This window comes from Bubalus bubalis, chromosome 4 (genome assembly GCF_019923935.1).
Source record: "Bubalus bubalis isolate 160015118507 breed Murrah chromosome 4, NDDB_SH_1, whole genome shotgun sequence".
In the NCBI taxonomy this organism is placed as follows: domain Eukaryota; kingdom Metazoa; phylum Chordata; class Mammalia; order Artiodactyla; family Bovidae; genus Bubalus; species Bubalus bubalis.
Window position 1 is genome coordinate 90,195,788 of NC_059160.1, and position 26,967 is coordinate 90,222,754.

General features: G+C 54.1%; 1 protein-coding gene across 4 annotated transcripts in view; it reads right to left on the reverse strand.

Annotated features, from left to right (window-relative positions):
- Positions 1-1,283: 1,283 nt before the first annotated feature.
- Positions 1,284-26,967, reverse strand: part of NCKAP5L (NCK associated protein 5 like) — a 31,190-nt gene continuing 5,506 nt past the window's right edge. Inside the window, exons 1-13 of one of the 4 annotated variants that reach the window (XM_006075798.3) lie at positions 17,225-17,531; positions 14,674-14,735; positions 13,205-13,333; positions 12,444-12,512; positions 12,296-12,334; positions 11,453-11,572; positions 8,515-8,628; positions 4,776-7,402; positions 3,671-3,833; positions 3,342-3,423; positions 2,724-3,032; positions 2,503-2,645; positions 1,284-2,194 (exon numbers count right to left, since the gene is read on the reverse strand). In XM_006075798.3, coding sequence (XP_006075860.1) covers positions 1,982-2,194; positions 2,503-2,645; positions 2,724-3,032; positions 3,342-3,423; positions 3,671-3,833; positions 4,776-7,402; positions 8,515-8,628; positions 11,453-11,572; positions 12,296-12,334; positions 12,444-12,512; positions 13,205-13,333; positions 14,674-14,735; positions 17,225-17,294 — 4,140 coding nt within the window. In that variant the 5' untranslated portion in view covers positions 17,295-17,531 and the 3' untranslated portion in view covers positions 1,284-1,981. Of the gene's footprint in view, positions 2,195-2,502; positions 2,646-2,723; positions 3,033-3,341; positions 3,424-3,670; positions 3,834-4,775; positions 7,403-8,514; positions 8,629-11,452; positions 11,573-12,295; positions 12,335-12,443; positions 12,513-13,204; positions 13,364-14,673; positions 14,736-17,224; positions 17,532-26,967 lie in introns of those variants that run through there. The other 3 variants (XM_006075797.3, XM_025284111.2, XM_025284110.2) reach the window with 3 other exon arrangements.

Here is a 26,967-nt window from a genome sequence, read left to right on the forward strand (position 1 = left end):
AAACTGTGCCCCGTGCATTGGGATCGCAGAGTCTTAACCACTGGACCACCAGGGAATTCATCTATGTTTTTGAGCCTCAATAACTTCACCTGTGAAATGAATCAGGAGGCTGGCAATATGGTAGGTATTTAACAGGGAGTTCTTTCACTGCTCTCTGGACCATTTACAGCTGAAGAGACACTGCTGGGAGGAGTTAGTATAAAGAGAGGCACGCACATCCTTCGTCCCTCCCAACCTTCCTTGGGCTGGTCAGAGCGCATGGCAGCATCCAGTGGTATAACTGAGTTGTGAATTGGCCCAGCACTGCTCCCTGTTCAGGCGCTCCTGACCTTGGCTTGGCAAGCCTGAAGTGCCAACACAGACCGTGTATTCACTGCACAGCCCCCTACCTCCATGATGAACTGTCCAGAGTCCCAGCCACAAGGCCAGGGCTGTTAAGCATGCACAATGTTCAGGCGGCCTACAGATGGCATGGGGAGGCAGTGAGTGTTGACTATGGCAGGTGGGTGCTCTGAACAAGTCAGCCCACAACTTGCAACCTGGGCTAGAAGAAGGCCTTCCCGAGGCCCAACTTGGCTGGTCAATGTGAGATGGGCTGGGGCCACCTTCAGGTCCAACTCTATGCTCAATAGGAAATCCAAGGGCTGGAGGGCCACAACCACCCCCTGGCCTTCTCACATCCCATGGAGAGTCTGAAATAACTCCTAGAAGCCTAGACCCTTCCACACAGCCTCATTCCTGGCCTTCCCATCTTAAAGTAAGAATTTGAGAGCCAGGAGAACTTCTGGTTGAAATCTGAGGGCGAAATAGGGGCAAGAAGATGGGCAAGCCCAAAGGCTGAGGTGTGACTAGAAGGTGGCAAGTCGGAAACCCAGTTGTGCCTCCCTTTATGACAACAGGCAGCTGTGGACACATAACTCTGTTTACCCCTGGACTCCTGAAGCTTACAGTTTATATACCCACCCAACCTGGTATGTCCAGGGTTTGAGTGCATGTCCACAGCCACCATCTCCACCTCCCTTTCTGAGGGGCAGCACAGCCTTCCTCCTGACCAAGCCCTGGGCCAGGGGAATTTCCCCACTGCCAGGTACCATTCCAGGTCTAAACAGATCCCCCACCCTTAGTTACATTCTAGGGTGACTCAAGTCAGCAGCCCTGGTAAACTGAACTGCCTCACAAGAGCTCCTGGAGCAGAGCCCTGGAGTCCTGCACTCTGGTAGCCACGAGGTCTCTACTGGCCTGTCCATCGCTGAGTCCTCCCATAGAACAAGCTGAGTCTGGGGTGGGAGTAGGGGGGTCCTCCACGTTTTATTAGGGATAGGGCAGAAGCAGAGGCTGGAAGCAGAGCAACCGCGTTTTTAACAACAGATAAATTAACCGCAGTGTGGGGATGGGGGTGGGTGGGGGCTGGGTCAGACGCTTTTATATATATATATAAAAACAACCAACAAAAAAAGACAGACAAGTGGGCCCCAAAGATATGGGGCAGGAGAGGGCAGCACCATCCAGACAGCGGGGAGGACCAGGGCAGACAGAGAGAGAAGGCAACGTGACCCCTCGCCCCTAAACTCCACCAGCACGGGGCTGCTGAGGCAGGGGAGCCGCCAGGGTGGGCGGAGATGGCACGACCGGTGGGCAGGAAGCCCAGCACCACAAGATGGCTCAGCCTGAAGCGGGAGTGGGGGCCGGGACACAGCGGCCTTGAACCCCCCAGTCCCTCATAGGAAGAGCCGTACTCTGGGTGAGAGAAAGGACCAAGGGTGGGGTCTCTCCCTGAGCTGAGTAGTCATCTCCTCCACAGCAGCGGCGGCGGCGGACAGTGGGCTGTGCCAGGAACCCCCTTCACCTTCTGGTTCATCTGCCTCCTTGGTCCCTTCAGGGCGGGGCCCCCGGGGGCGGAGCTTGAGGAGAGCCGTCCAATCCGAGGTCTCCGCCTCCAGCGCGGGGTGTAGCTGCCGCTGCCACTCAGCCTTGACTCCACTCAGCCCTGACTCCCGCAAGAGGACAGCGAGTCGTAGAGCGAGTCGCTGAGAGACTCAGAGGTCTCCAGCCCCGGGGGTCCCCCGCTGGCCACTCTCCCTTCCTCGCCCACGTCCGATGTGCTGGGGGTGCGGCTGCCCCCAAACGCCGGGCCCTGGGGCGCAGGGGCAGGGCGGCTGGGCTCCAGGCTCCGCTTTCCATCCACGGGCAGGGCCTGGGAAAGGAGGGCAGGCTCGGGAGCAGGTACCTCTCACTTCTCACCTCCTAAGAGGCTCTGCCCATCTGAGCGGGGCGCTGCAGAGGACGGAAACTGGAGGCGCGACTGAGCCAGTCCTACCAAGGTTCCGGAAGGGAGAGAAACCCTTTCCCCAAGACGGGTGTGAAAAGGCAGGGGTTGGGCTGCCCAGACCGGCATCCAAAGGGCTGACCGCTCAGTCCTCCTCCCGGACAGGGCGGTACCTCACCCCTCGTCATTCCCCGCTGCCCTCCAGTGCTGTTCCCTTCCCCTTCCGCCATGCTCACCATGGGGGTCCTGGGCAGCCCCTCCAGTTGTCGGGGTGGGCATAAGAAAGGGTCAGAGGAACCGCTGGCTGCCCTGGCATTGGGGAAGGTCCAGTTCTTGGCCAGCTGGACTGGAGGGGGTGGGCCTGGGTCTTCGCAGGGATCTGTCCGGGGACAAGGGGAAGGTGGGTAGTGGGCGGAGCTCCCAGAAAGGCTCACCCCACCCCTGCCCAGGCACTCACCGTCTGGGCAGGTCTGATGGCCCCGGTGGCCTGGGGCAGCGGTGAGCAGGGCAGGGAAGGCCGGCATGCTGGGGTGCCTCCCGCTCACCAGCAGCTCCTCTATGCCAGGCACCTCACGCTCCAGTGTGTGGGCACGGCGGGGGACTTTGGTAAGGGGTGGGGGCCGAGCTGGGGGCACCCCTGGTGGGGGCTCCAGCCGTGGTGGCTTGGTCTTCGGAAGATTCTTGCTGGGGGTCCCACTGCTGCCATGGTCTGGGGGCGGGAAGGTCCCAATGCCACTGTCCAGGGTTCGAGTCAAAGAGCCACAGGCTGGGGAGGGGAAGGGAGGGGATGTGAGGCTCAGGTGGCTCAGCCCCTCGGCCTTCTTCTGGCTTCCTGCCCCAGCCCAGGCTCCCCCCTTGGACACCCTTCTAGCTCTACAGGCTCAGTTGTCCCTGCCTGCCCTGCCCCCTCTCCCCTAGTCTTGGGGAAGAGGACAGGGCAGGTACCCTAAGTGACAGATATTCCTGTGTAGTCCCAGTGCCCTCTGGGGCTTGGCACCTGCTGTGGTGACAGGAAGGAATAAAGTGAGCAAGCGGTGAGGGGCAGGTCCCAGCCTTGGCCCTTGACCCTGCTGACCTGTGAAGTGTGAGGTGGTCACTGGCTCGGCCAGACTGTCCTCGGAGGGCATCTCTTCTCGCCTCCCTGGCTCGATGCTTGGCTGTATGGGGTACAGAAGACTTCAGAGCCCCTTCTTCCTCCATGCCAATGCCCTCCATCAGGACCCCTGGAGTATGGATCTAAGAGTCCTGGCAACCTGCTAGCCCTCAGAAAGCCCTCTCCCCTCCCCATTCTCCTTGGAAACCAGAAATACATCCAGCAGCCTTCTGGCCCCAGGGAAGGGTAGCCCTCCAGGTCAGAGACCACAAAGCCAGGGACTCCACCCAGCCCCCGCCCCAGGAACTTACCTTCCCAGGAGGTCTTCCGCAGCCCTGGAGAGGGCCCACCAGGCCATTTCGGGGCCCACAGGCAGGCCAGGGGTTCTTGGGGTCAGAGGACACTGGCTGGAAATCGCCATACTCAGGTTTGGGTTCCCGCCAGCTCTTGGGGGGCAGTTCCTTGCCATCCACCCTAGGGGCAGGCAGTGCACATGGAAGTGAGGGAGCCCCAGGCCCACCCACACATTCTGGCCTCACTTCCTCCAGTGGGGCTTGGTCTAGAGAGGTACCTACTGCCCCCTGCTCCTGGGGAAGAGGACATATGCCTGTTGGCTTCCTGCATCAACTCTCCTGACACCAGGAATAGGCCAAGACCCCAGGGGAGACCCCAGGGGAAACCCCAGAGGACCATCAGGGGCAGGAGTGATGGGAGAACGTCTCCATAGCTACCTAGGGTCAAGCCTACAGACCTTTCTGATAATGTCCCCCAGTAGGGAACAAACATGGTCACATCCTGGTCCACATGTAACACACCCTGCCTACTCTAGCTGACCCTGTGTGTACTTGCTGTCCAAAGCACACTCTGCCTGCAGCCAGATTCCTGCAGACATTCTGCCTTACCTGGCCCAGACAGAGCAACCCCCTCTCTAAACCACATCTCCCTTTGCTGAGTCTGTGGCAAGTGCCAAAAGGCAAAGGGAGGGAGCCTTCCTTGTTCTACAGGATATAAAACCCTGGAGGGAGAAGACCTGCATTAGCCCATGGCTAGGTACTAGCAGTCTTAACTACCCTGGACCCCAGACAGGCTGCCTCACCTGACTTGAGGTGATTCAGGGAAACGTTGACTGGTAACTCTTCTCAAAGGAGAAACTGAGTCTCAGCAAGCCAAATGTCAGACAGCCAGGGAAGAAGGGAGCTGGGGCACAAATCCCTAGCTCCTTGTTTGAGGTCCTGACCCCTCCTCTGGGCAGGGCCATTAACCCCCAGAAGATTTGGTGCCATGACATCTGACCTCCTACACTCTTTGACCTCTGGGAAGCTTGTTCCCAGGAAAGGCAGCCCCAATCCCAGAGTGCCTGTGGAGAGCAAAGTGCCCCCAACTACTGAGCCTCTGCCAGCCAGTCCCAGCTCTCACCTGTTGAGAAGCTGCTGCATGAAGGTGTCTGCACCCTGGTACATGCCAACCAGCTGGCCCTGCCCCTGCCCCAGGCCTGCACTGGTCCCTGGTGCTGGGCCCCCAGGCCGAGGCCGGGCCCTGCTGCTCAGGTAGGCCTTTTCCTCCTCCAGGGCCCGGCGCAGGTCTTCCGCCTTAGCCATCAGCTTGGAGATGTTGAGACTCTCAGCCTCCAGCTTCCGGGCTTCCACCTTGACCTCCTTCCGGAGCGGGGAGCCCCCAGCCCCTTCCTTGCCCTTGGTGGTCTCTGTGCGGCGGTTTAACGCTGGCAACTTGCTCTTCTTAAGGCCAAACCAGCTGGCGATGCTGCTGGTGTTCCGATGCTTGGCCTCGGTGCCGGGGGCCCGCTCCTGGCCCTGGAGCCGCAGCATGTTCTCCTCGATGCCCTTCATCACCTTCTCCTCAATGGCCGAGTGCGGAGCCCGCCCCTCAGGGCCTGGGCCTGGGTCCGCAGGGCCAGGTGCTGGGGACATGGGCTGGGCCACGGTGCCACCACAGTCTGCCCAGGGTGGGCCCTTCCCCTTGTCAGGTTTTGGGGGCTCCTTGGTGGCTGGTGGGACCACAGGTCGGGGCACCACCTTGGTGGGTGACTTTGAAGGCAGCTTGGTTGGGCTGCTGTGGGGGCTCTTATTGGGCTTGCCAAGGCTGGGGGCTGAGGTTGGCACTTTGGCAGGGGTGCGGGGTACCTGGGGGCACAGGGCCCCTGCCAGCCGGCTCTTGGCCAGCTCCACTTTGGTGAGGCAGCTCCTTGGTGAGACAGGCTCCAGGTCCACCCGGGCCCCCATGGAGTGGGAAGAGTAGACTCGGGCCCCGGGGTCCCCCAGGAGCCCAGATTCCTGTTGTTTCAGGCTGCTTGTGCCTAAGGCCACTGCCCCTCGCAGGGCCCCCTTGGCTTCTGGCTGCTCAGGGGGCCTGGAAGCAGGGGGTGCTGTGTCTCCAGTGCTCTCCCCTGACTTCCCTGCTCCCCGGGCCTTCTCAGTGCCAGGTCTGACAGGCACCCCATTCTTTTCTGGGCCCTGAGGCCCCTCGGGGCCAGTCTTCAGTTTTCCCAGGGCTGCCAGTCTGTCCCGCAGAGGCGTGTAGCCAGGATCCCCAGGTCGCCGTCCTGCCCCCTGGCCGGGCTTCTTGGACGAGCTGCCTGGGCCCCTGCGGCCAGGATGGGGAGACTCGGAGCCTGCCTTGTCCGAACTCTTCTCCTGGGTGCCCTCATAGGGGCAGGATTCTGGGTGGCAAGGGCTGGAGGGGATGCCAGGGCTTCTGAGGACCTCAGGGACCCGTGGCACCTCCAGAGTTAGTTGTGGGTAGGTGGGCACCTGCAGAGGAGATGGAGGTGGCTCTGGGGAAGGCCCCCTAAAGGTGTTCCGGGAAAGGTCCAGAATGTTCTCGTAGCAAGGAGACACTGTGGGTCCTGGGGAAAGTGTAGCGGACAAGGCTGGCTGGGGAGGTCTGAGCTGTGCAGAGTCAGGGGTCATGGAGCAGGGTGAAGGGCTGGTGGGCAGGCCCTGTGCCCCCTCTGGGGACAGCTCTCCTCCACCCAGACCCCTGCGGGCCAGCAGTGGGGAGGGGCTGCCGTCTGAGCCACTGTTCCGACAGGGTATTCGGGAATTCCGGGGGAGCTGGGGGCTAAGCTGGGGACCTCCTGGGCTGGGGACCTTCTCTGAGGCTGGAGGCAGCTTTAGAAATTTGAGACCTCTGGCTGGAGAGGGCAGAAGGGGTCCTTGGGCTTCCCCAGGAGAAGGGGGGCCAATTTGGAGCTTGCTTTTCACCTGAGATGAAGAGTGGGGGTGGCCAGGCCGTGAGCCCAGGGGGGTGTCCCCTGCACCCATGAACATGCTGAGGAAGGGGAGGGACCCCTGGCCCTCTGAGGTAGCACCAAAGCCTGGCCTGTTGGCCTCTGGGGTACCCCCAACCCAAGCTGACTTGGGGAGGCCTTTGGACTTGGACAGTTGTGGGGGCCCCTGGTCTGGGGAGGATGGCTGCCTGGGACCCGGGTGGTCCCCGCTGAGTGGGCAAGCAGCCCCAGCCAAAAAGGCCTGTAGGTAAGACTCTGTGTCTTCAAGGAGCTGGCCCAGGTTCAACTGCTTGCGGGCCAGGGCCCCTAGCAGGGTGTCCGGGCTGGGGGCCTCATTGGGGTCACCGGCCTCATCAGAAGAGGAGGAGGAGCTACTGCCTGGCGCACCGGGCGGCCCAGAACCAGTGCCCTGGGCCTGTGGGGAGTCCCTGCTAGGGCCCCAGGGCTGCCCAGCACCCTCTTCCTCCCCCGGACCTCCTAAGAAGCGCTCCCAGTGCAGCAGGCCTCCCAGGCTGCCAGGACCTAGTAGCAGGTAGGGGGCCCAGGGAGAGGGTTCAGGCTGAGGCGGGCCACACAGCTCGCCATTGATGGGCTCCGGGGAGCCAGGACCCTCGCCTGGAGGCTGCCAGGGGGTAGCAGGTGAGCACAGAAGCAAGGGGTCCGTCTCTTCCAGGGCTCTCAGCACCTCCAGGATCTGCGCTTTCTTTCGAAGGAATGGGGAGAGGGCATCCAGCGCTGGAGGTGGGGCAGCTGGGGGTCCTGGGCCTCCTGACCGCAGCTGCTGCTCCCAACACACCTTGGGGGAGAAATGGCATGAGGAGGAAACGATGTGCAGGCCTGGGACCCGAGCTGGCATAACTGAGCATGTCAGCTGGCGTAACTGAGCTGGCATAACCTGAGCTGGCCGGGTTTGTCTGTGTCCCCAAAAGGAACTGATGGCTTCTGGAATGTGCTGGAAAGTTTCCTCAAGAGTTTGAGTCCTGGTTACCCCAGCTGTCCTTCCTGGCACACTTAGGGGGCACCTACCTTCCTTCCTGGTTATCCCAGCACTACTTCCTACCACTATGAGTCCAGGAAGGCTGACCATCTATACCCCTGGTATCTCTATTTGCCCCAGGGGAGGGCGACCCATCCATTTTTTCAGGTTTCGGAAAGAACACAGACTCAAGAATGGGATATGATGTGGCCAAGTCCTCAGTCAGTCGCTACAGGCAAGCCCACGCCTTCTCAGGTCAGACAGCTGTCCTGCTGAGCTGATCCCCGTGGAGAAGCAGACGCAACGACTCCCCTGTGAGCCTTTTCCTGCTTCTCCCTGGCCCCTTCTCAGGCCTGGTCCAGTCTGGTACAGTGGTTAACTACCTGGGCTCCTGAGCCAGACTGTGTGGGTTCAAGACCCAGGTCTATTGTTTAACTAGCTATAAGACTTTCAGCAAGTCATTTAATCTCTAAGCTTCACTGTATCATCTGTAAAATAAGATGGTGATTGTGTTTAAATCTCATAAAATAAGATAAATGGAACCAGATCAACAAAAGAATGAATGAATTGGACTTGGATAAATAAATACGTGTAGGATTATAAATATATGCCAAAAATTACCAAAAAAGAAAAAGATAAATGAGATCCAGGTGTCCAGCCCAGTGCCTGGCTCAGAGGAAGAGCTCAGAAGTGTTAACTGTTGAGTCTGACTGCAATACTAACACGTTTACTCACAAGGCCAGCGGTTAGGGGTGGGGATCTGTTTTTCTTGGTACGAGGCTGACAGCTGAGGGCTCACACCCAGCCTGGATGAGAATCTGTGTGCCCGGAAGCAGTCCTTCCCCTGAGACTTGTTAGGAAACAGTCGTGGAGCACCAACTGACGAGCCCAGTGCCAGCGGAGCCACAGACCACGAAGCCCAGCCCTCCTACCTCTCTCTGCCCAGCGCAGCGCCCCAGAGGCAGCGAGGTGGCCGGTCCCTCGGCGGAGCTCAGGGAGGGCGAGGCCGGTGGCTCTGAAGGCGGCTGGAGTGGGGCGAGTGGCATCTACAGGGGAGAGGCGAGGTGAGCACAGGTGCTGTCAGCCCAGGGCCCTGTGCCCTCAGGGAGCCACGGCTTCCCATCCAGGGGCATCAGAACATCCTTCCCTGCTCCTTCAGTGACGTCTCCTGGCCCAAGGTGAGGCTTTCACCACTTGGGTCAGCGGTACCTTGGGAGACCCCAGCACAGGTAGACTGAAGAAATGCAAGCTCAGGTGGCGGGGTGGGGAGGTGGGACCGGGCAGGGGCCTCTGGAGAAAGAAGAGTGCCCAGGGGCCGCAGGGCAGTGGCAGGCCTAGCCTGGCTGTCCGCCGAGCCTCCAAGATCCTCTGCTTTTCTGTGGAGCCTCCTCCCTGAGTACAGAGAAGGTGAGCCTCGAGGCCCATTTCTTTTCTGACCACCTGTGGCCCAGCCTCCACAGGAATGGCTGAGACTAACGGAAGCGGCGTTGTTTACTGGGTCCCGGAATAGAGATGGTGGCAGTTACTACTTCCATCTCCCCTGAATGGCCTCTGCTCGGAGGATTACCAAAGTTGGATTTAATCACAGATCACTTGTCTCTCATTCCTCTTCTCTTAGGCACCTTGATGAGACACAAGTCAGCTTCAGCTCTCCCCTGTCTCTTGCACTCCACAGCTGTTAAGTCCTGTCTCTGTGGTATCTCTGCCTCCCCTCCGGCTGAGCCATCTGCAGCAGCTCCTTTGGCACACCATCCTCACATCTCTGGCCTGAAAGCTGCTCAGCATTTTAGTCTCGCTCACCTGACCGCGTGGCTTTCCAATCTTTTTTGTCTAAAGCATCTCTGTGCTCACAGCTTCCTCTGCCAGCCTCCACTGACATGTCTGAACTCTTCGGTCGGAATTATAGCCAGATCTACCGGTTCCTCCCTGACACCATCCCCAGCTTTGTCTCACTTGCTCTTTATACAACCTTTGCTCAAGTCCAGCTGAACAGCTCTCTGCTCCCTAGGATCCTCCGCTCTGTTCCTCCCACAGGGCACCCCTTCTCCCAGACCCCTTCTGTACTCTTTAAAATCTCCTTTCCATCAGGAATTCCCTGGTGGTCCATGGTTAGGACTCTGCTTTCACTGCTGAGGGTGTGGGTTCAACCCCTGGTCAGGGAACTAAAATCCCTGTGCAGTCAAAAAATAAAAATAAGAATAAAACAAAACTAGAATAAAAAGTAAACATCTCCCATCAGCAGGGTGCAGTCACCTCCTCAGGGCACTCTCTTTAGCCCATCTTGATGGCCCCTCCCCCTCCCTGGGCTTTTGGTCAGCACCGTCACCCTCTGCAGCCCTGCCTTAGAGTCCAGAAGCCCCAGCTCTCTCCAATTCCATGTGTGTTGGCAAAGGCACTGCTTACAGTAAGAGCTTAATTAACATTCGTTCAATGGAGCTTCCATCCTAGCAAAGCACAACTTGGAAATAACATTAATAATGATAACTAGCTGCTAATCATTGACTACTACAGGTCAAGCACTAGATATTATCTCATTTCATCCTCATGACAGCCTGCAATATAGGTATTTTTATCCCCATTTATAAAGGAAAACAACCTACGATTTGTATGGTTAAATAATCTACCCAAGGTCACACAGCTAAGAATTAGCTAAGTTAGGGACCCAACCCAAGTTTATCTGAGGCCAAGGTTCGTGCTCTTTCCATTATGTCATGTTACTTCTGGGGAAGATAAATCTATGATCCCAAACCCCAAAATTCATTAAAAAATCTCCAACTCGAATCCCAGAATTCATTTACTAAAAAACAAATGATTTCAGGATGATCTACGCTGTTATCATCAGTCACTGAGAAAGAGTGTGGACAGGGTGAGCTTGGCTGGTGTGATCTGGCCTCCAGGTCAGCCCATGGCAGGGCCAGGACAGGACACAGGAAGCTGCAGAGTCACTGCAGCTCAGTCACCCGTGTCTGCACCGGCCTGGGGAGACAGAGGCTTCATCTGCCAGGGGTCAGGCTTCCCAGGGAGCTGAGGGCATCCTGCTCAGGGTTTGGGGGGGCCAATGGCCACCTGGTTTGTATCCCAGACATATAAATTTAGACACAAACACACACAAGGTGTTTCTCTTCCTGGCAAGTCAGGGTGGGTTGGGAGTGTGCTGGCTGACCTCAGAACCCACCGTGAACCTTGGGTACATGGAGCTGCTCCTGATTCCCCACAGGCACACCACATCCTTGGGGCTTCCAGACAGAGTGGACCCCATGTTACACGTTAACTGAGCCCAGGGTTCACTACCACTAGCCTCCTGCTTCTCCTGGGATAAGGCAGGTGTCAGGGCTGGAAGCAGGGATGAGTGTCTGTGGCCAAGACTGGGTTAGCGGGTGGGCAGATGCAGCCAGGCGTGCGCAGAGTCATCCCGGTGAAGGGCCTTCCCTAACCTCTCCATGACACCAAGCACTGGGTGCCTTACACCCGGCCCCACCCCTGCCCCTGGCCAAGAAGAGGAAAGGCAGTGGCCAAAGAGGCCTCGTGGGAGCTAGCTTGAAATGACTGCATTTTCAGCATCCACCCATCTCTCTACTCAAGGAGGGAGGAGGAAGCAAGGACTTTCTCTGTCAACAAAAAGGGACACCAACTGGCTGGGTGGGCAGCACCTGGGAGGTAGGGGACAGCCAAGCATAAGGGGTCTTAGGAAGCTTCCCCTCACCTAAGGCTCAGATCTATCAGGCGAGGCGGGCCTGCCCTGGAAGGCCACAGTGCCCAGAATGGAGGCCAGTGGCTGACAACCTGCTTCTGAGGTGATGACGACGACAGGGCTGGTTGGGAGGTCGGAGGCTGAGATGTGAGGAAGGAGGGGGAATCGCGTGTGCCCACCTGAGGGAGGGAGCCCGCTGTCAGCTGGAGCTTCTGCTGAAACAGGGCGCTCAGCATCTGGTTCTGCCTTTCCAGGTCAAATACCCTCTTCTTCAGCTTGATGCACTCCTCTCGCAGGTCCTGCCGCCCCCAGGAGGCAGAAGAAGGGCAAGGTGGTGGGGAGAGGGAGAGTGGCGTGAGCACAGTCGCTTCATCAAAGCAGTGGGCACTCCTGCTGGGCATGCGCTTCTCTTGCAACCTCCTATGAAGGAGCTGAGCCTGCCTATATTTATGGCTCTCGCATCTTCTGGGGATGGTAAATTTTCTAAAGTTTACCACTCCTGGTCGGAAGTAATTCCATTCCCTTTGGCAGCTTTCTCATCTCTGGAGCGAATCCTCTGCCTCTTAGAAACCACACATCAAAGAAGGGCTCATGTAAGGCAGGGGAAGACTTGGGGGTCAGAGTAGCCCACATGTCAAGAAATTACCCCCAGTACTTGAGTCAATATTTAGATGTCACTTTATGGTCACAACATCAACATTGCTATCAGGGCTATAATGATCTGGAGAAACTAGCTGGGGCCTGGATAATGGAAGGATTCGAGCCCAAATCAAAATGACTATCACTTAGAGACCTGGTCTTACCTAGCGTGGCCCCAGCTCCAGGTCAAAGAGAATAGATTGTCCAAGATAGAGAAAGGGGACTCTGCTGGAGAGCCAATAGGCCATTTCCACCTTCCTTGATCCCGTAGCTGAGCAGGCTCAGGGGTCCCCAGGAAGGACCTCCCCTGCTGTGCCCAGGGCCTCCTCCCAGGGCATCTGGGCTCAGGTCAGGGGATATGAATGTCTTCTGTGGCCTTTTACCTTTTGGTTCAGCAGTGCCTGCACCACGTGGTTGGCAACCTGGGGAGAGAAAGGCAGAGCTGAGGAAAAGCTGTCAGACGACTGAGTCTCTGCCTGGAGCCTGGAGCCGACAAGCTATGCTTCCCACAGGCGGTATCAGTCCACCCACCTCGTCCAGACAGCGCTCGTAGGTCTCCCGCTGATTTTCGTTGGCTTGGGCGAGTGCTGAGTTCTCTGCCTGCAGGGAGGAGGAGGAAGGTAAATGGGAGGCTAAGCGATCATTCATCCCAGGGCAGGTTCCTCTTGGGAAGGAGAGGCAAGAAGTCCAGTAGCTCTCTCCCTGCCCCAGCTCTTGGCTCCGGGGTGATTCTGTCAGGTGTGAGCACACAGAGACCCAGGGCATCCAGAAGGCAGAGCTGAGATGGCTGGTCCTTTGTTACCCCGACTTCAGTCCATGAGGCTGGAGGGGCTGGGGAGATACAGTGGCCAGGAGGACCAAGGTGGGAGGTGCTAAACGTTACCCTTATTTCCCTGGGGAGAAGGCAGAGGAGGTTGGAGGGAGGAGGGCAGGGTCTAGGAACGTGGTAAGTAGCCTAGTTCATGGATCTGTGCCCTGGTCCCTCAATGCCTGAGACTTTTCCTTCTGTGGCCTCTGTGGCCACCCCTTTCCTACAGCCAGGGCACGAAAGTCAGGTAAAGAAGGGAGATATCTGGGGGTTAGTACAGCCCCACCCTTGTGCACGCCTCTTGTCCTGAGCTGGCATGAAGGCTGGAGAGCTAAGAGTAAGGAAAGGGCGTCTTAGAGCGGCTCTGCTAAAGAAACGTTTCAGCTCTGCTTCAGCCTGGAAAAGCAGGCTGAGAGGAAGGTTGCCCTGCACCTCCAAACCCACCCAAGCTCGCAGGGCTCTGGCCGGCCTGCCCCTGCCCCACCTCTAGCTCCCGCAGCCGGTGCAGGAGTTCCTGGCAGGTGCCCGGCTCCGTGCTGCCATCACCACCTTCTCCTGGGTTCAGGTTTCCAGGGCTCCCGGCCGACTGGTCCATGGCCTCCGACATCAGGCCCTGGGGATAAGTGAGAGAAGCCCCAGCAGGCTACTCCAGGGCACAGGGAGGTGAGTGGAGGAGGAGGAGGACAGAGACAGAACTTGTCAGTATTCCCAGAGTTGGCATCCGTGTGACCCCTGTGCCTTGGACACTGTAACAACTCGGGGTCAGGCTCAGATTCCTGCTCATGGGACAGACACATAGACATGCTCTTCCATCTCAAGAACAGAGACCATTGTTTTTATAAACTCTTATGACTGTCCTTGCCCTCTTACAGATTACACAGACACTGGCCAGGAGCCAAGAAACCTGAATTCTCCGCTGAGGTTGGTCTCAAACTGACATTCTGTATCTTCCTGGCAGAGCGGGAGGTGGCCTGCAAACCTCCAAGCCCCCATGCTCCGAGCGAGGCCCCAGCAGACCAGCCTCTGTGAGCGCTGGGCCCTCTGCAGGGGTCTCTTGATACCCATCCCCCTTCCACTTTTCCAGCTCCTTCCTACTCATTTTCCCTGGTGGCTTCCCTGGTGGTTCAGATGGTAAAGCGTCTGTTTGCCTGCAATATGGGAGACCCGGGTTCGATCCCTGGGTTGGGAAGATCCCCTGGAGAAGGAAATGGCAATCCACTCTAGTATTCTTGCCTGGAAAATCCCATGGATGGAGGAGCCTGGTAGGCTACAGTCCATGTGGTTGCAAAGAGTTGGACACGACTGAGCGACTTCATTTTCACTCATTTTCCAGGGCCCCCACTCCAAGGCTGAGTCAGGTACTCCTCCAGCTCGGCTCTGTAAGTGTCCCCCCAGACTGTCAACTCTGCGAGGGCAGGGACACTGTCTTCATTTCACTGACTAGATACCCTATGTGATACCTGGTGTGGAAGAGACCAACTGATGGCTGAACAGACTAGTCTCATTGCCTGAACACAACAGAGCCAGGTTTCTGACCTGTATCACATTATGTGATCCCTGCTTCCACCCCACTCCAAACTGTTGACATAGTGACTGGCTTTCCTTGACTAGTCTTCATCTTCCATTTGAGTTTTAATTTTTCAGGTACAGGAAAGTACTCCTTTCCTTCCTCTGAACAAATACTGTCGAAATTTCCAGTAGATGGGAAACCCTTCCTAATGCAAAAGGGTAGGGGTCCCCAGTCTACCACCAACTACTTGCCTCCCTGACCCTCTGAAGCTCCCACAAAAGGGGCTTAGGGCTTTTGGACCAAGGAAGAGGAGCCCTCAGCAGCTCACCTACCAGGCATCTGAATGCTTTTTCCTCCCTCCCCTGTAGGGCAGAGGCTGCCTCGCCCAACCCAGCCCTCCTCCAGTCCCACCACCAGCACACCCAAGTTCCAAAGCCCCTCACCTGTCTCTGCCTCCTCACCCAGGCTGGCACACTCACGCACGCAGCCAGAATGGTCACCTTGCCTGTGGAGACAGAGGGAGACAAGATCAGCCGTGCATTTATTGGCTTCCTACTGCCTGGCATCCTGGACCAGAGGGATAAACAAGCCCGAGAAAATCCTGCCCGTATGAAGCTTCCATTCTACTGGGACCAGCAGGTAATACCAGAGATAAACCAATGAGCCAACATCAGGCCCTGAGAAGGCACTGAAGGTGACAGTGAGGCAGAGACCTACCTGCGTGAATGGGCAGATGAAATCCTGGAATGGGAAAAGCATTCCAGGCAGAGGAAAGAGGCAGTGCAAATGGCCCCAGCTCTCAGCCAGAGGGGAACGAACAGCAACCCAGCAAACGTCATCTTCTTTCATTCTCACGACCACAGAGAGGGTCGAGTGCTATTATCGACACGTATTTGAGATGAGGAAACCGAGGCAAAGGAAGCTACACCTGCATCCTCAGAGTGTATCCTGCGCGCTGGCATGTTCCCGTGTCGCGGATCACATCTGATTCTCCTTTCGACCTCGTAAGGAGGGTGGCGGGGGGAGGTGCCAGCCTACTCTGAAGCAAGCTCCAGAGACAAAGGATGCTGCCCACACCATATGGCTGGTTCACAGAGCACATGGGCAGGCCTGGGCCCCCTTCCTGTGCAGCCTCTCTGTACATTCTTGTCCTCTGTGCTCTGTGCACTTAGTCTCAGCGTTCCCGGAGCTTTGCAGTCAGACAGACCTGGGTTAGAAGCTGACTCAGCAAAACCAGTTTCCTCACCCCTAACATGGGGATAAGAATACCTAGTCCACAGGGCTGTTGGAGCAGGAAGTGAGATAATGTATGTAGAGAGTCTTGCATGGACTCTGATAAATGAAGGCTTTTCACTCTAGCAGTTCACCTGTAAGCAGACCCTAAGTCCCAGGTCCCTCTCCCTGGGAGTCTTTAAAGGAGGGGCTCCTGAAGATCTGAAGTGTTGCCCCTCTGCCCTGCCCATAGGGGCTTCCTCCTCTCCGACCCCTTCCCTGGCAGCCCTCCAGCCCTCACTCTCTTCCACCTGATACTCTAGAAAGAAAGGGAGAGAAGAGGAGAAGGCTTCTTTCTGGGTGGGGGTGGAGTGGGGAGGGAGAAAAACAAGCATGTGCACAACAACGGGAAGGGGGCTTCTGAAAACTAGAGAAAAAGAAAAACTGTGCAATGCTTATTTTTGACACTCCACCACAATCTAAAGTCCTTTGTTATTTTAACATCATTAAAATGTATTGAGTTATAACTTTGTTTGCTCATAACATTATCACACTTGCTATATTTAGAAATGGACAGACCTCAAAAGAAATGAAAAAAATTCAGGAAAAAGCCTCCTTCCCACATACACAAACAGGGGTTAAAACCAAAACAGGCCTCGGAGGACCAGTTCCAGCCCACCCCGCGTCACTCATCCCCAGGCCACCATCCTCTTGCCAGGTGGGGGCTCCCCCTGCTCTAGGAGAGGCCTGTCCCCACAGGTCACCAGCGTCCCCTCGACCTCCTCATCACTTACGTTCCCAGTGGACACCTCCAGAAATAGAGGGGCAGGGGCAGGGAAGGGAGTGCTTGGGAGGGTGAGAAAAAAAACAGGAGGATGAAGGAGGGGAGTGGGATGAACAGGGCTGTGTCCGGAGGCCACAAAAGGGAAAGATAAAGTGGTAGAAACCTCCAGTCTTTGTTTTCTTCACACAACCACAGAAACCAAACTAAGGGTGAAGGTGGTTTAGGAGGGTATCTTTTGCTAAAATAAATAAGCAAATGAATGAAAAAGCATCCAGGTCAGGCATGAGGCCTGTGTATGTGTTGAGGAGGGTGGGGACCCAACATGCCAACCGAGCCAACCACTACCACCCTTGGATCTGAGCCCCCGGAAATCCCAAGGCAGGGAGGCCTGAGTCCCACTGTGACCTGGGGAGACCCTCCAAGGGACAAGCCACCGGAGCGCAACAGCTCGTCAAGGCGTCAGCGTCCGGGTCCGAGCAGGGCCTGGGAGAGGCTCCAGACACGTCGGCTGAAGGCGGGCTGTGACTCAGCCCCACTTTGGGGAGAAGTTCTCTGCCCTCAGCCCAAGTGGTCTGGCCAGCTCCGGACGCTGGGCCTTCTGTGCGTCTGCATGGCCACAAGATGAGGGCAGGAAGCTGTCAGCCCGGATTGTTGAGTCACTCGGAAGAGGCCTGCATTTAAACTTGGCGCTGGGGAGGTGCGTGCTGAGTCTGGGCTCAAGATCTGTAGACTGAAAACTTCTTGCATCTTGAGCCTCCTCTGGGGAAAATTACGATCCAGAGTGATAATACCACCTCTAGCTCCCAAACTGAGCCCAATTAGGAATTTGGCCCTTCAGAGTCTGAGGTTTCAACCCAAATCTCTTGAGGAAAAAAACAAAACCAAAAAGCAATCAATCCAGGTCAGTTCCCCAGTGGCTGTCCCTGCAGGGTCAAGGGGGTCCCCTCCCCAGGACCAAGCACCCCTGACCACCCTCAGGCCCCACAACTGCTACTCACAGCTTCTGTGCTCAGCCCCAGGGGAAAACCCCTGGCCTGGGTTTTTCGGGATGGCCCTGCTTTCAAGCATTCCTCTGGGGGCCCCACAACATATCCCGGGTGTCCGATGTGGGTCTGGAACACAGGACACTGGCTCAGCTGGGTAGGGATGGAGCTGCAGTGGGTCGGAGCTTGAACTTGAATGGGGAGGCTCTCCCGCCAGAACTGCCAACCGGCAACCCCGCCCTCCACAAAGGCCTGATTCAGAGGGAGGTGACCTCAGTGCTGAGGGGAGGGAGGGAGAGGAAGAGCAGGGCCTCTCTGGCCCTCCTTCAGAGGAGACAGCGAAGGGGGATCAGCTGCTCAGGGGTTTCTCTGGGTAACCCAGGGAAGGGGCAGGTGCAGCCCAATGACTGAGTGAACCTGGGTGGTCGCTCATCTCTTCAGCCTGGTCAGGCATGTTGGGCAACCCCGCAAAAAGACTGTCCTGGCCTTTCAGGCAGCCAGATCAAGGAGGGGGAACCCGCAGCTCCCAACCCCTCTCCAGCCAGGGCACAGGCAAGAAGACCCTTCTGTAATCTCAGAGTCCAGGCTTGGGAGGAAGGGGCCAGAGAGATGGCAGCGAGCCGGTCCTCTAGGCTCCCTCACCCTGGCCCTTAGCCAAGGCCTCTGGGCCCTGATGAGCCCCTCACTGACCAGCTGTTCCCCCCTAGAGTCCTCTAGGGAAAAAGAGCCAGGGGCCAGGGGTTGGGGGAGGGGCGGGCAGCTGTGGGAAGGCAGAGATGGAGTTGGCTTTACTAACAGAATCGTCCGTGTAATCCAAGCGTTTCCCCCTCTATTCCCCCCCATCCCCCAGCTGCTTTCTGGAATCCCTGTCACACCCAGGAGTCTACTTGTAAACAGCAACTTCTTCACCCACAGCAACACTCCTTTCCAGACAAGATCTGCCCTGGGCTGAGGGTAGGGGAAAAAAAAAAGGCCCCGGGGCATTCCTGGTCTGAGAGTGGCTCCTTCCTCTGGCCTAAAGCATCTCTCAGCCCCAAGAATTCCCACTGGTCTCCCCCACCCCCTCACTCAGGGCCAGAGGCAGAAAAGAATTTCCTTCCCTCCTCCTGACAACTGGCCCCAGGAGGGGGCAGTTGACAACAGTAGCCCTTCTGAGGGGCAAGTGTCCATGGGGAAGGGGCCCACTGTACCCCTCCTCCAACTTCCTCCTCACAGGCACTCCAAGAACATCCAGACCATGGTGGAGGTTCTTTCAAACCGACTGTAGGTCAGTTAGGGCAGGAGGAAGGGTAGCGGTGTTATGAGCCCAAAAGGCTTATAGATGTTGATACCCTTTGTCTCTCCTCCCCAGATCCTGTCTGTTCCCCGTTCACTGCATCACCCAACAATAAAAGCAGCCGCTGGGGGTGGGGAGAGAAGGGGCTCTGACAGACTCAATGGGTTTATTTTTAGGGCCACACGCCAGGGGCTCTGCAGCCAAGACGCCTAGCCCCACTCCCAAGTCCAGCAGGCCCATCCTGGCTGGGCCAAGGGAACTGGAAAAAGCCTCAGGCCAGATGGTTTGGCTTATAGTCCCAACAGTGCAATTTATTTGCTGTGTGACTTTAGGCAGATCGCTCCATTTCTCAAGGATTAGTTCTTTCATGCCAAGTGGAGGTTGTTCTAGAACAGTGGTTCTCAAAGTGAGGTCCAGGGATCCTGAGGCCCTTTCAAGGAATCCACAGGGTCAAAACTATTTTCACAATATCACTAAGACATGATTTGCCTTTTTAACTCTCTTTGTCTCATGAGCAGGCAGTGACATTTTCCAGAGACTACAGGATAATCGGTAGCATGACAGACTGAATTCAGAAGAAGATATGAGAATCCAGCTGCCTCCGATTAAGTCAGACACGACAGATTTACAGAAATGAAGAACAATGTCATTCTTTTCACTATTTTTTGTTTTGGAAAATAGATAATCGTTTTTCATAAAATGTTAACATGGGTTATTGTTACCTTAAAATGAATTAAATATTCAAAACTCTCAGTTCTAATTTATACGACAGTGAATGTCAGTAGGTACAATCCATGTGAACCAAAGCTCTTTGGGGGAGGTCTTCAATTTTTAAGAGTGCAGAGGGGTCCTTAGACTCAATAGTTTGAAAAGAATCACTTTTCTTAGGACAATGTTATCCAGGAGAACTTTTCGTGATGATGAAAATGTTAATTCTGTGCTGTTTAATAAACATGGTAGCCACCAGCCACATATGGCTATTGAACATTTGAAATGTGGCTAGTCCAATGCACGAACTGAATTTTAAATTTAAAAAGCCATATGCAGCTGGTGGGGACTATACTGGACAGCGAAGTTAGATCCCTGGGTCTCTTGACTTTAGCATTCAAGGTCAATGGCTCTTTCCAGGCCAGAGGTTACCACTAAGGAAAGACAGGCCTGGATACTCTGTCCCTAGGCTTTGGTCTCACATTATTTCTCAGTCTTTTCACTAAAGGAAGGCCATCTAAGCCAGATGGGCAGTCCTGCTGGCCCTCTTACTGAGGCTTAGAGTTGCTCTCTCATTCTCTGCAACAACTACATCACACCTTCACCAATCACCTCATACTTCTGGGCTACCATCTTCCCTTGTTTCCGCAGAGGGCTGGCCATCAGAGGCGAAACCCCTCAAACCTCCTGCCACCACCCTCCCCTCCTCTGTCCCTCCTCTCCTCCTGTTACAGCAGAGGGGCTGCTCTATCCCCCAGCAAGGCCAGGACTTCCTGTCCTAGACCCTTCCCAACTTCAGGGTCTACTTCCAGAACGGATCTTTCTCATCTACCTTTACAACTTCTCAGGTACTTTCATCTTAAAAGTGATTTCCCCTTGACATTTCTCCAGACACTGCCCTCTTTTGCCTTTCACAGCCAAACTTCTTTAAAAAAAAAAAAAAAAAGCCATCCTTCCTTCTCATTCTTTCCTCAACCTGGTCCAACTTCAGTAACTGCCACAAGGCTAAATCCTACAGTACTTTTCAGTCTCCACTGCTTTCTCAGGTGCCTCTGGTGGTTACTTCCTGCTGGACTTTTTTTTTAAAGCTTAGAGACATAGTTCAACTCACACACAACTCACTCATTTGAAGCGTACAATTCAGGGGTTTGTACCATATTCACAGATATATAGACAGATCATGACCATAGTCAATTTGAGAACATTTTCATCACCCCTTAGTTACCATCCCCTCATGCCCAAACCTAGGAAACCACTCATCTATTTTCTGTCTCTATAGCTTCCCCATTCTGGACATTTCGTATGAAGGGAATCATATAACAGGTGGACTTCTATGACTGGCTTCTTGCACTCTGCATGTTTTCAAGGTTCATCCCTGTTGAAGCATGTATCAGTACTACATTCCTCTTCATGGCCAAATAATATTCCACGGTGTGACTACGCCACAATTTATCTATTCAGCCACTAATGGACATTTGAGCTGTTTCCACTGTTTGGCTATTATGCACAAAGCTGCTCTAAGCACTGCTGTGATAGTTTCACATGGATTCAAGTTTTCAGGGGTATACACCTAGGAGTGGGACCGCTGGGTCATATGGTGACTTTAAGTTTAAATTTTTGAAGAACTGCCAGCCTGTTTCCCAAAGTGGATGCATCATTTCAGAGTCCCATCAACAGTGTGATGGGACGTGAAATTTCTCCATGTCCTCACCACTCGTTATTGCCTGATTTCCTAATTCTAAGTCACCTTAGTAAATGTGAAGTGATACCTCATTATGGTTTTGATTTCTGTTTCTTTGACTGATGATGTTGAGAATCTTTTCAAGGGCTTATTGGCCATTTGCATGTCTTCCATGGAGACAAGCCTATTCAGACCCTTTGCCTATTGTTTAGTTGCAGTATGTGTCTTTTTTGCCATCGAGTTGTCAGAATTCTTTATATATTCTGAACACAGGCCCCTTATCAGATATATGATTTGCAAATATTTTCTCCTATTCTGTGGTTGTCTTTTCACTGCCTTGATGGTAACCACTTCCTCCTGGACAACTGTTCCCTCGTCTACCACATTTCTCTCTTTGCAGCCACCTTCCACCTCTTCTTCTGTTATTTATTTGTGAGAATATGTTGTGTATACTTTGTTAACATTTTCCTGATGGCTGAGAGGTAAAGAATCTGCCTGCCAATGCAGGAGATGTGGGTTTGATCCCTGGGTCAGGAAGATCCCCTGGAAGAGGGAATGGCAACCCACTCTAGTCCTCTTGCCTGGAAAATCCCATGGACAGAGGAGTCTGGCAGGCTACAGTCCATGGGGTCACAAAGAGTCAGACACAACTTGATGACTGAGCACATGTGTGCACTTTAAGAAAAAGGAATGGGGGTTCCCCTGGTAGCTCAGTGGTAAGGAAGCTCTCTGCCAAGGCAGAGGACACAGGTTCGATCCTAGGTCTGGGAAGGTCCCACATGCCTCAGAGGAACTAAGTCTGCGTACCACAACTACTGAGCTGGTGCTTTAGAGCCTGCGAAACACAACTACTGAAGACATGAGCCCTAGAACCTGTGCTTTGCAACAAGAGAAGCCACTGCAGTGAGAAGCCCGAGCCAGCAACGAAAAACAGACCTGCTCGCGGCAACTAGAGAAAGCCAGAGTGAAGCAAGGAAGACCCACCATAGCCAAAAACGAATGTGTGTGCTAAGTCTCTTCAGTTGTGTCAGGCTCTTTGCGACCTTATAGACTGTAGCCCACCAGGCTCCTCAGTCCACAGGGATTCTCCAGGCAAGAAACTAGAGTGGGCTGCCATGCCCTCCTCCAAAGGCTCTTCTTGACCCAGGGATCGAACTCGAGTCTCTTATGCCTCCTACACTGGAGGCAGGGTATTGACCATTAGCACCACCTGGGAAGCCCTAAAGAAATAAGTAAGACTTAAAAACAAAGCGAAACAGACTTTATTTGGATCTTATGAGTTTTTCCACTGATGTCTTTTCCACTGGTATTCTATCCCAAGACGCAATACAGGATCCCACGTTGTGGTTAATTACCATGACTCCTTAGTCTCCTATGATAGAAGACAGTTCCTCAGTCTTTGTCTTTTATTACCTTGACACTTTGGAAGGAAACTGTATTTTGGAGAATATTCCTTAATATGAGTTGGTTTCATGTTTTCTTCAATGAGACTGGGGTTATGGATTCTAGGAAAGAATATTACAGAGGTGATGTGCCCTTCTCAGCACATGCTATCAGCGGGTATGTATACATGATGCTGAGAGGTCTTATTACTAACGATGTTAAACTTTGATCACTTGGCTAGGTGGCGTCTATCAGTGGGCTTTGCATCATAACAAGACTATTTTTCTTTTGTAATTAATAAACATTTAGGGGGGACAACCCTTTGTGACCATGCAAAATCCTATTTCTGCTTAAACTTTCACCCACTGATTTTAGGATTCATCAGGGGAACTTGCCTGCAGCAATTACTATTGTGTTCTAAAGGTAACTTTTGATTTTTCTCATTCCTTGTAATTTATTAATTAGAAGTTTTCTGTAAGGAAAAGCTGTCTCTTCACTCTCATTTATTTAATTACATATTTGTATCAGTATGGACTCATAGTATGCAGTATTTTATTCTTTGGATTATAATCTTAATACTATCATCACCACTTACTTTTACTGCTTAAATGCCAGCTTTGGCCATTCTTTCAGGTTGGTTCCTGTGTCCTTTCAATATGCTTTCATTAAAAAAAAACACACAAAACTGGGCCTTTCCTGGAGGTCCACTGGTTAAGAATCCGCCTTCCAATGCACGGAATGCAGGTTTGATCCCTGGTCAGGGAACTAAGACGCTGCAGGGAGCTAAGCCTGTGCACCATAACTACTGAGCCCATGTGCCACAGCTAGAGAAGCTTGCGGTCTACAACAAAGAGCCCTCGTAGCCCCCAAAGACATTATTTTTAACATTTGCTTACTTTCTGGTACAGAAGATGTCCCAGGCTTATCTTGCATTTTCCCTGCCACAATCTTTTTCTAGCAGAGCAATCTTCTTTCTAAAACTGTAAATCTGATTGTGTCCCTTTCACGTCAAATCTTCCCATGACCTCCTAGCTTTGGGGACAGATGAAAGCACTCAACGCAGCCCTGGGAACCCTGACCTGGGCTGGCCCCAGAGCAACATTCTTCTGAAAAGCTGTCCTGGACTGACGAGGCATCCACTGATCTCTCATCTTCAAGTGCGTCCTGCATTTCAAACTGCAATGCATCCTGTTCTCCAGCACTCCTCTGTGAAGGGGCAACTTCCATGCTGTTAGAAGGGGAGCTCCTTGAGGAGGGACCCTGCTTATACTGATACTTCTGTTCTCCCCAATTCCTGCCACCGAGGCCCTGAATTTGGTGATCTCCTTTCAAGACCAGAAAGAACGGACAGGTGAGGATTCATCATGTTTCCTTAAAGATCTCCAGTGACCCTGCCCCCCGCCAAGGGCTTCTGAAAGGCCCATATGACAAAACACACGCAAAGTGAGAGAGGGCATTTTCAGATTTGCCCCGAACACTGATATGACCTCTGCCAAGCTCTCAACCTTTGCCCAGGTCTCAGCGATGCCCTCTGAAAAAGGGATTCATCTACTCATTCTGCAGATTAGGAGGTACAATGCTGGGTACTGGGGGGGCGATTTAGAGATGGCTCCCCTCTTCTCAGGCTTCCTGGAGCTTTCAGACTAGTAGGGGATGTAAGCCATGCAGGTAGATAGCTGTACTATGAAGGAGGTTCCATAAGAGAAGTCTTTGTAGAACTTTAAAAAAAATCAGGAGAGAAATATTAGGTTGGAGCTGGAACAGTTTTTCAGAATTGGAGGCATCTAGTGAACTTAGCCTTTATAGACAGACAGGGTTTAGGTACAAGAAAAAGGGAAGGGGGTCATTCCAGGCAGCAGGAGGCAGAAATCTCTGGGTGTGCATGGAAACAGTGATTCAGTGCAGCTGGACTGAAGGGCGTTTGAAGGTGAGTGCTTCCTGCTCCCCTGGTCCATGCTAGTTACTAACTCCTCTCCTATCCCCAGACCGAATAGGATAGTCAGCATCTTTTCAACAACCTGGATGTAACCAGAGGCATATGCTGGGTCCCCCAGGAGGAACCAAGGCAGAGAGGCTCCTGGAGATGACAGAAGAACTGACAACTGGAACTTCGGTGATCTGCTCTCAGATCCGAGAAAAAGGGGCCTGGAAGGTCACACAGCCTGTTGGTGCTCAGGCTGTACTGCAGGCCCTGAAGAGATAGGCATATACTCTGCTAGCCCCCATGCCCGGCCCCTAGTGCTCACACCCCCAAGCCCCATATCCTAGCTTCTTTCTTCAAAGGGAACAGCCTCCGGCCAATCAAGTGCCTTCCACAGCCAGGCAGCTTTAGTGTTGACTCAGTGGGTGCCATCTGGCCAGGGCCCATGGGTGACCTCCTAAGCTGCCAGCTCAGCTCAGGGAGAAGCAGCTCTGTTCACCCACAGGCCCAGCTCATCCATGCCCATAAATATAAGCTAGGCTTCCTGGATTCTGATCCGGCTCAGGCATACTGCATGCCCCTAGATGAAGCCTAGAACCACCCCGACTCTTATCTGTAAAATGGGGTGAGCTCTCTCTGACTCCTCTCTTCCCATAGGGCACAGAAGAGAAGGATGAGGTCACGCCTGGAAATGGACTGCAGCTGAGAGGTCCCCTTGTGTGGGGTGGGGATATGTGTGGGTGAGGAGCTTGGCAGGACCGTTAGGGAGAAACCCTTGGCTTTGATGCTGCCCTCCTCCTATGGGCCCCGTGGGCTTCCCAGGAAAGCAAGGCGGGTAGAGGAAGGGACAGCAAAGCCAAGAGCTTGAGCTTCCTTCTAGCCCCGGGGACAGGAAGTGAGGTGCCGTCTACAGAGGAAGTGAGAGGCAAACACCCCCCAACTTCCCCTCAGCCTGAAGTGGAAAGGAAGGCTCTAGCTTCAGGAGCTCACAGCCCCAGAGCTGGGGAAGCTGAAGGTGATGGGGTGGAGGGGGCAGGGAGGAGGCATTTTTGGCACCATCTGCCAAGAAAAGATGGCCTCTTGTCTGAGACACAGTAAAACTTAAGGGGTCCCGGACAGTCCACAGATTGGGGTAGTGGGGAGAGGAGCACAACCGAAGTCAAGTTGAAAAACCTGGCTTTCCAGGTCACATGGGACCATTTCTGCAGCGTTGGTCCTAGACCCCTGCCCCAGCTCTGTGCTATGCCACGTGCCTGCCCCCAGTATACCCACATCCCACCCGCACACCAAGGTGGACAGGGCCTCTGACTATCTGGTCTGACAAACTTGTCCTTTCTTTGCAGCCTCCATCACAGCTTTAGTTCTATAACTGCTTAATTTTTGACTGACATGGACTTCTGGGATCCCCACTGTACCCCCAGAGTCTGGCATCACACTGAACACCTAGTAAGAGCTGCCTGGAGGTTGAGCATCCCTGAGAGGCTGGTTTTGGCATCTGAATGAAGTCTGGTGTACAAAGGTAAATGAACCCTGCTCCTGGCCTGGGGTTGACTGGGGGACCCTGAGGTGGGTGCTAAAGGACAGAAATCAGAGACCCAACATGGTGGCAGAAGAAAACGCTCTACACACAAATATTGCCAACAGGTAACAGATGAAAATAGTACACGCCACATGCTATCTTTGGCTAAAGGGGGAAAAAAGGATGTTCGTATTTGGTTTTGTATTAAAAGATGGGGGATATGTAAGAAAGTAATGGGACTTCCCTGGTGGTCCAGCAGTTAAGAATCTGCCTACCAAGGCAGGGGACACAGGTTCGATTTCTGGCCCAGGAAACGAATATCCCACATGCTGTGAGGCAACGAAGCCCTGCGCCACGACTACTGGACCCACGTGCTCCAACTACTGACGCAGGCACGCTCCAGGGCCTACCAGCCGCAAGAGAACCCGCTGCAGTGAGCCCATGCGCTGCAACTAGAGAAAAGCCCTCGCAGCAGCAAAAGCCCCAAACAACCAAAAAGAAAAAAGAGAAATTAAGAAGTGATCATCTATCGGGGGAGACGGCACAGTGGTAAAGAATCTGCCTGCCAATGCAGAGACTCAAGAGACCCAGGTTTGACCCCTGGGTCAGGAAGATCTCCTAGAGAAGGAAATGGCAACCCACTCCAGTATTCTTGCCTGGGGAATTACAAGGATGGAGGAGCCTGGTGAGCTACAGTCCACGGGGTTACAAAGAGTTGGACGCGACTGAGCACACATACCACCACATGGAGGAAGAAGAGGGTGGAGGTTGGAGTGAGATTTCTCAATATATGCCTTTTTGTATCATTTTGATTTTTGGACTTTGTAAAAAAAAAAATCCAGTGAAAAAAAGAATATAAACTTAAAAAAAACTGTTAGAAGGAATAAACACTTGACCATGTGACTTCTAATGCCCCTCCCAGTTAGGGCTACCTACTCTCTTCTCATGTTAGGATGTAAGGACTAGGCCCCAGGGACGAGGGAGGGTGAAGAGGTCTCCACAGGGGAGTGTGGGGTCTGGCCAAGGCACACCAGTTTCTTCTCTCCCCTTTCTTCCCTGCAGTGTCTCCCCAAGTTTGGGGAGAGGCCCTCCCAGCCGTCGGCTGTGGTGTGCCTTGGTAGCAACAAACTATTCAGAAGTTAAATTAGGGCCACTTCCACCTAGCTAAGAGCTGGGTTCATTCTCACTCCTGGGAAAGGGGTAAGGTTGGCCAAGGGCAGAGGTAGGAGCTTGGGCAAGGGGAATGTTTGGGGCAGGTGGGGGTAAAGTG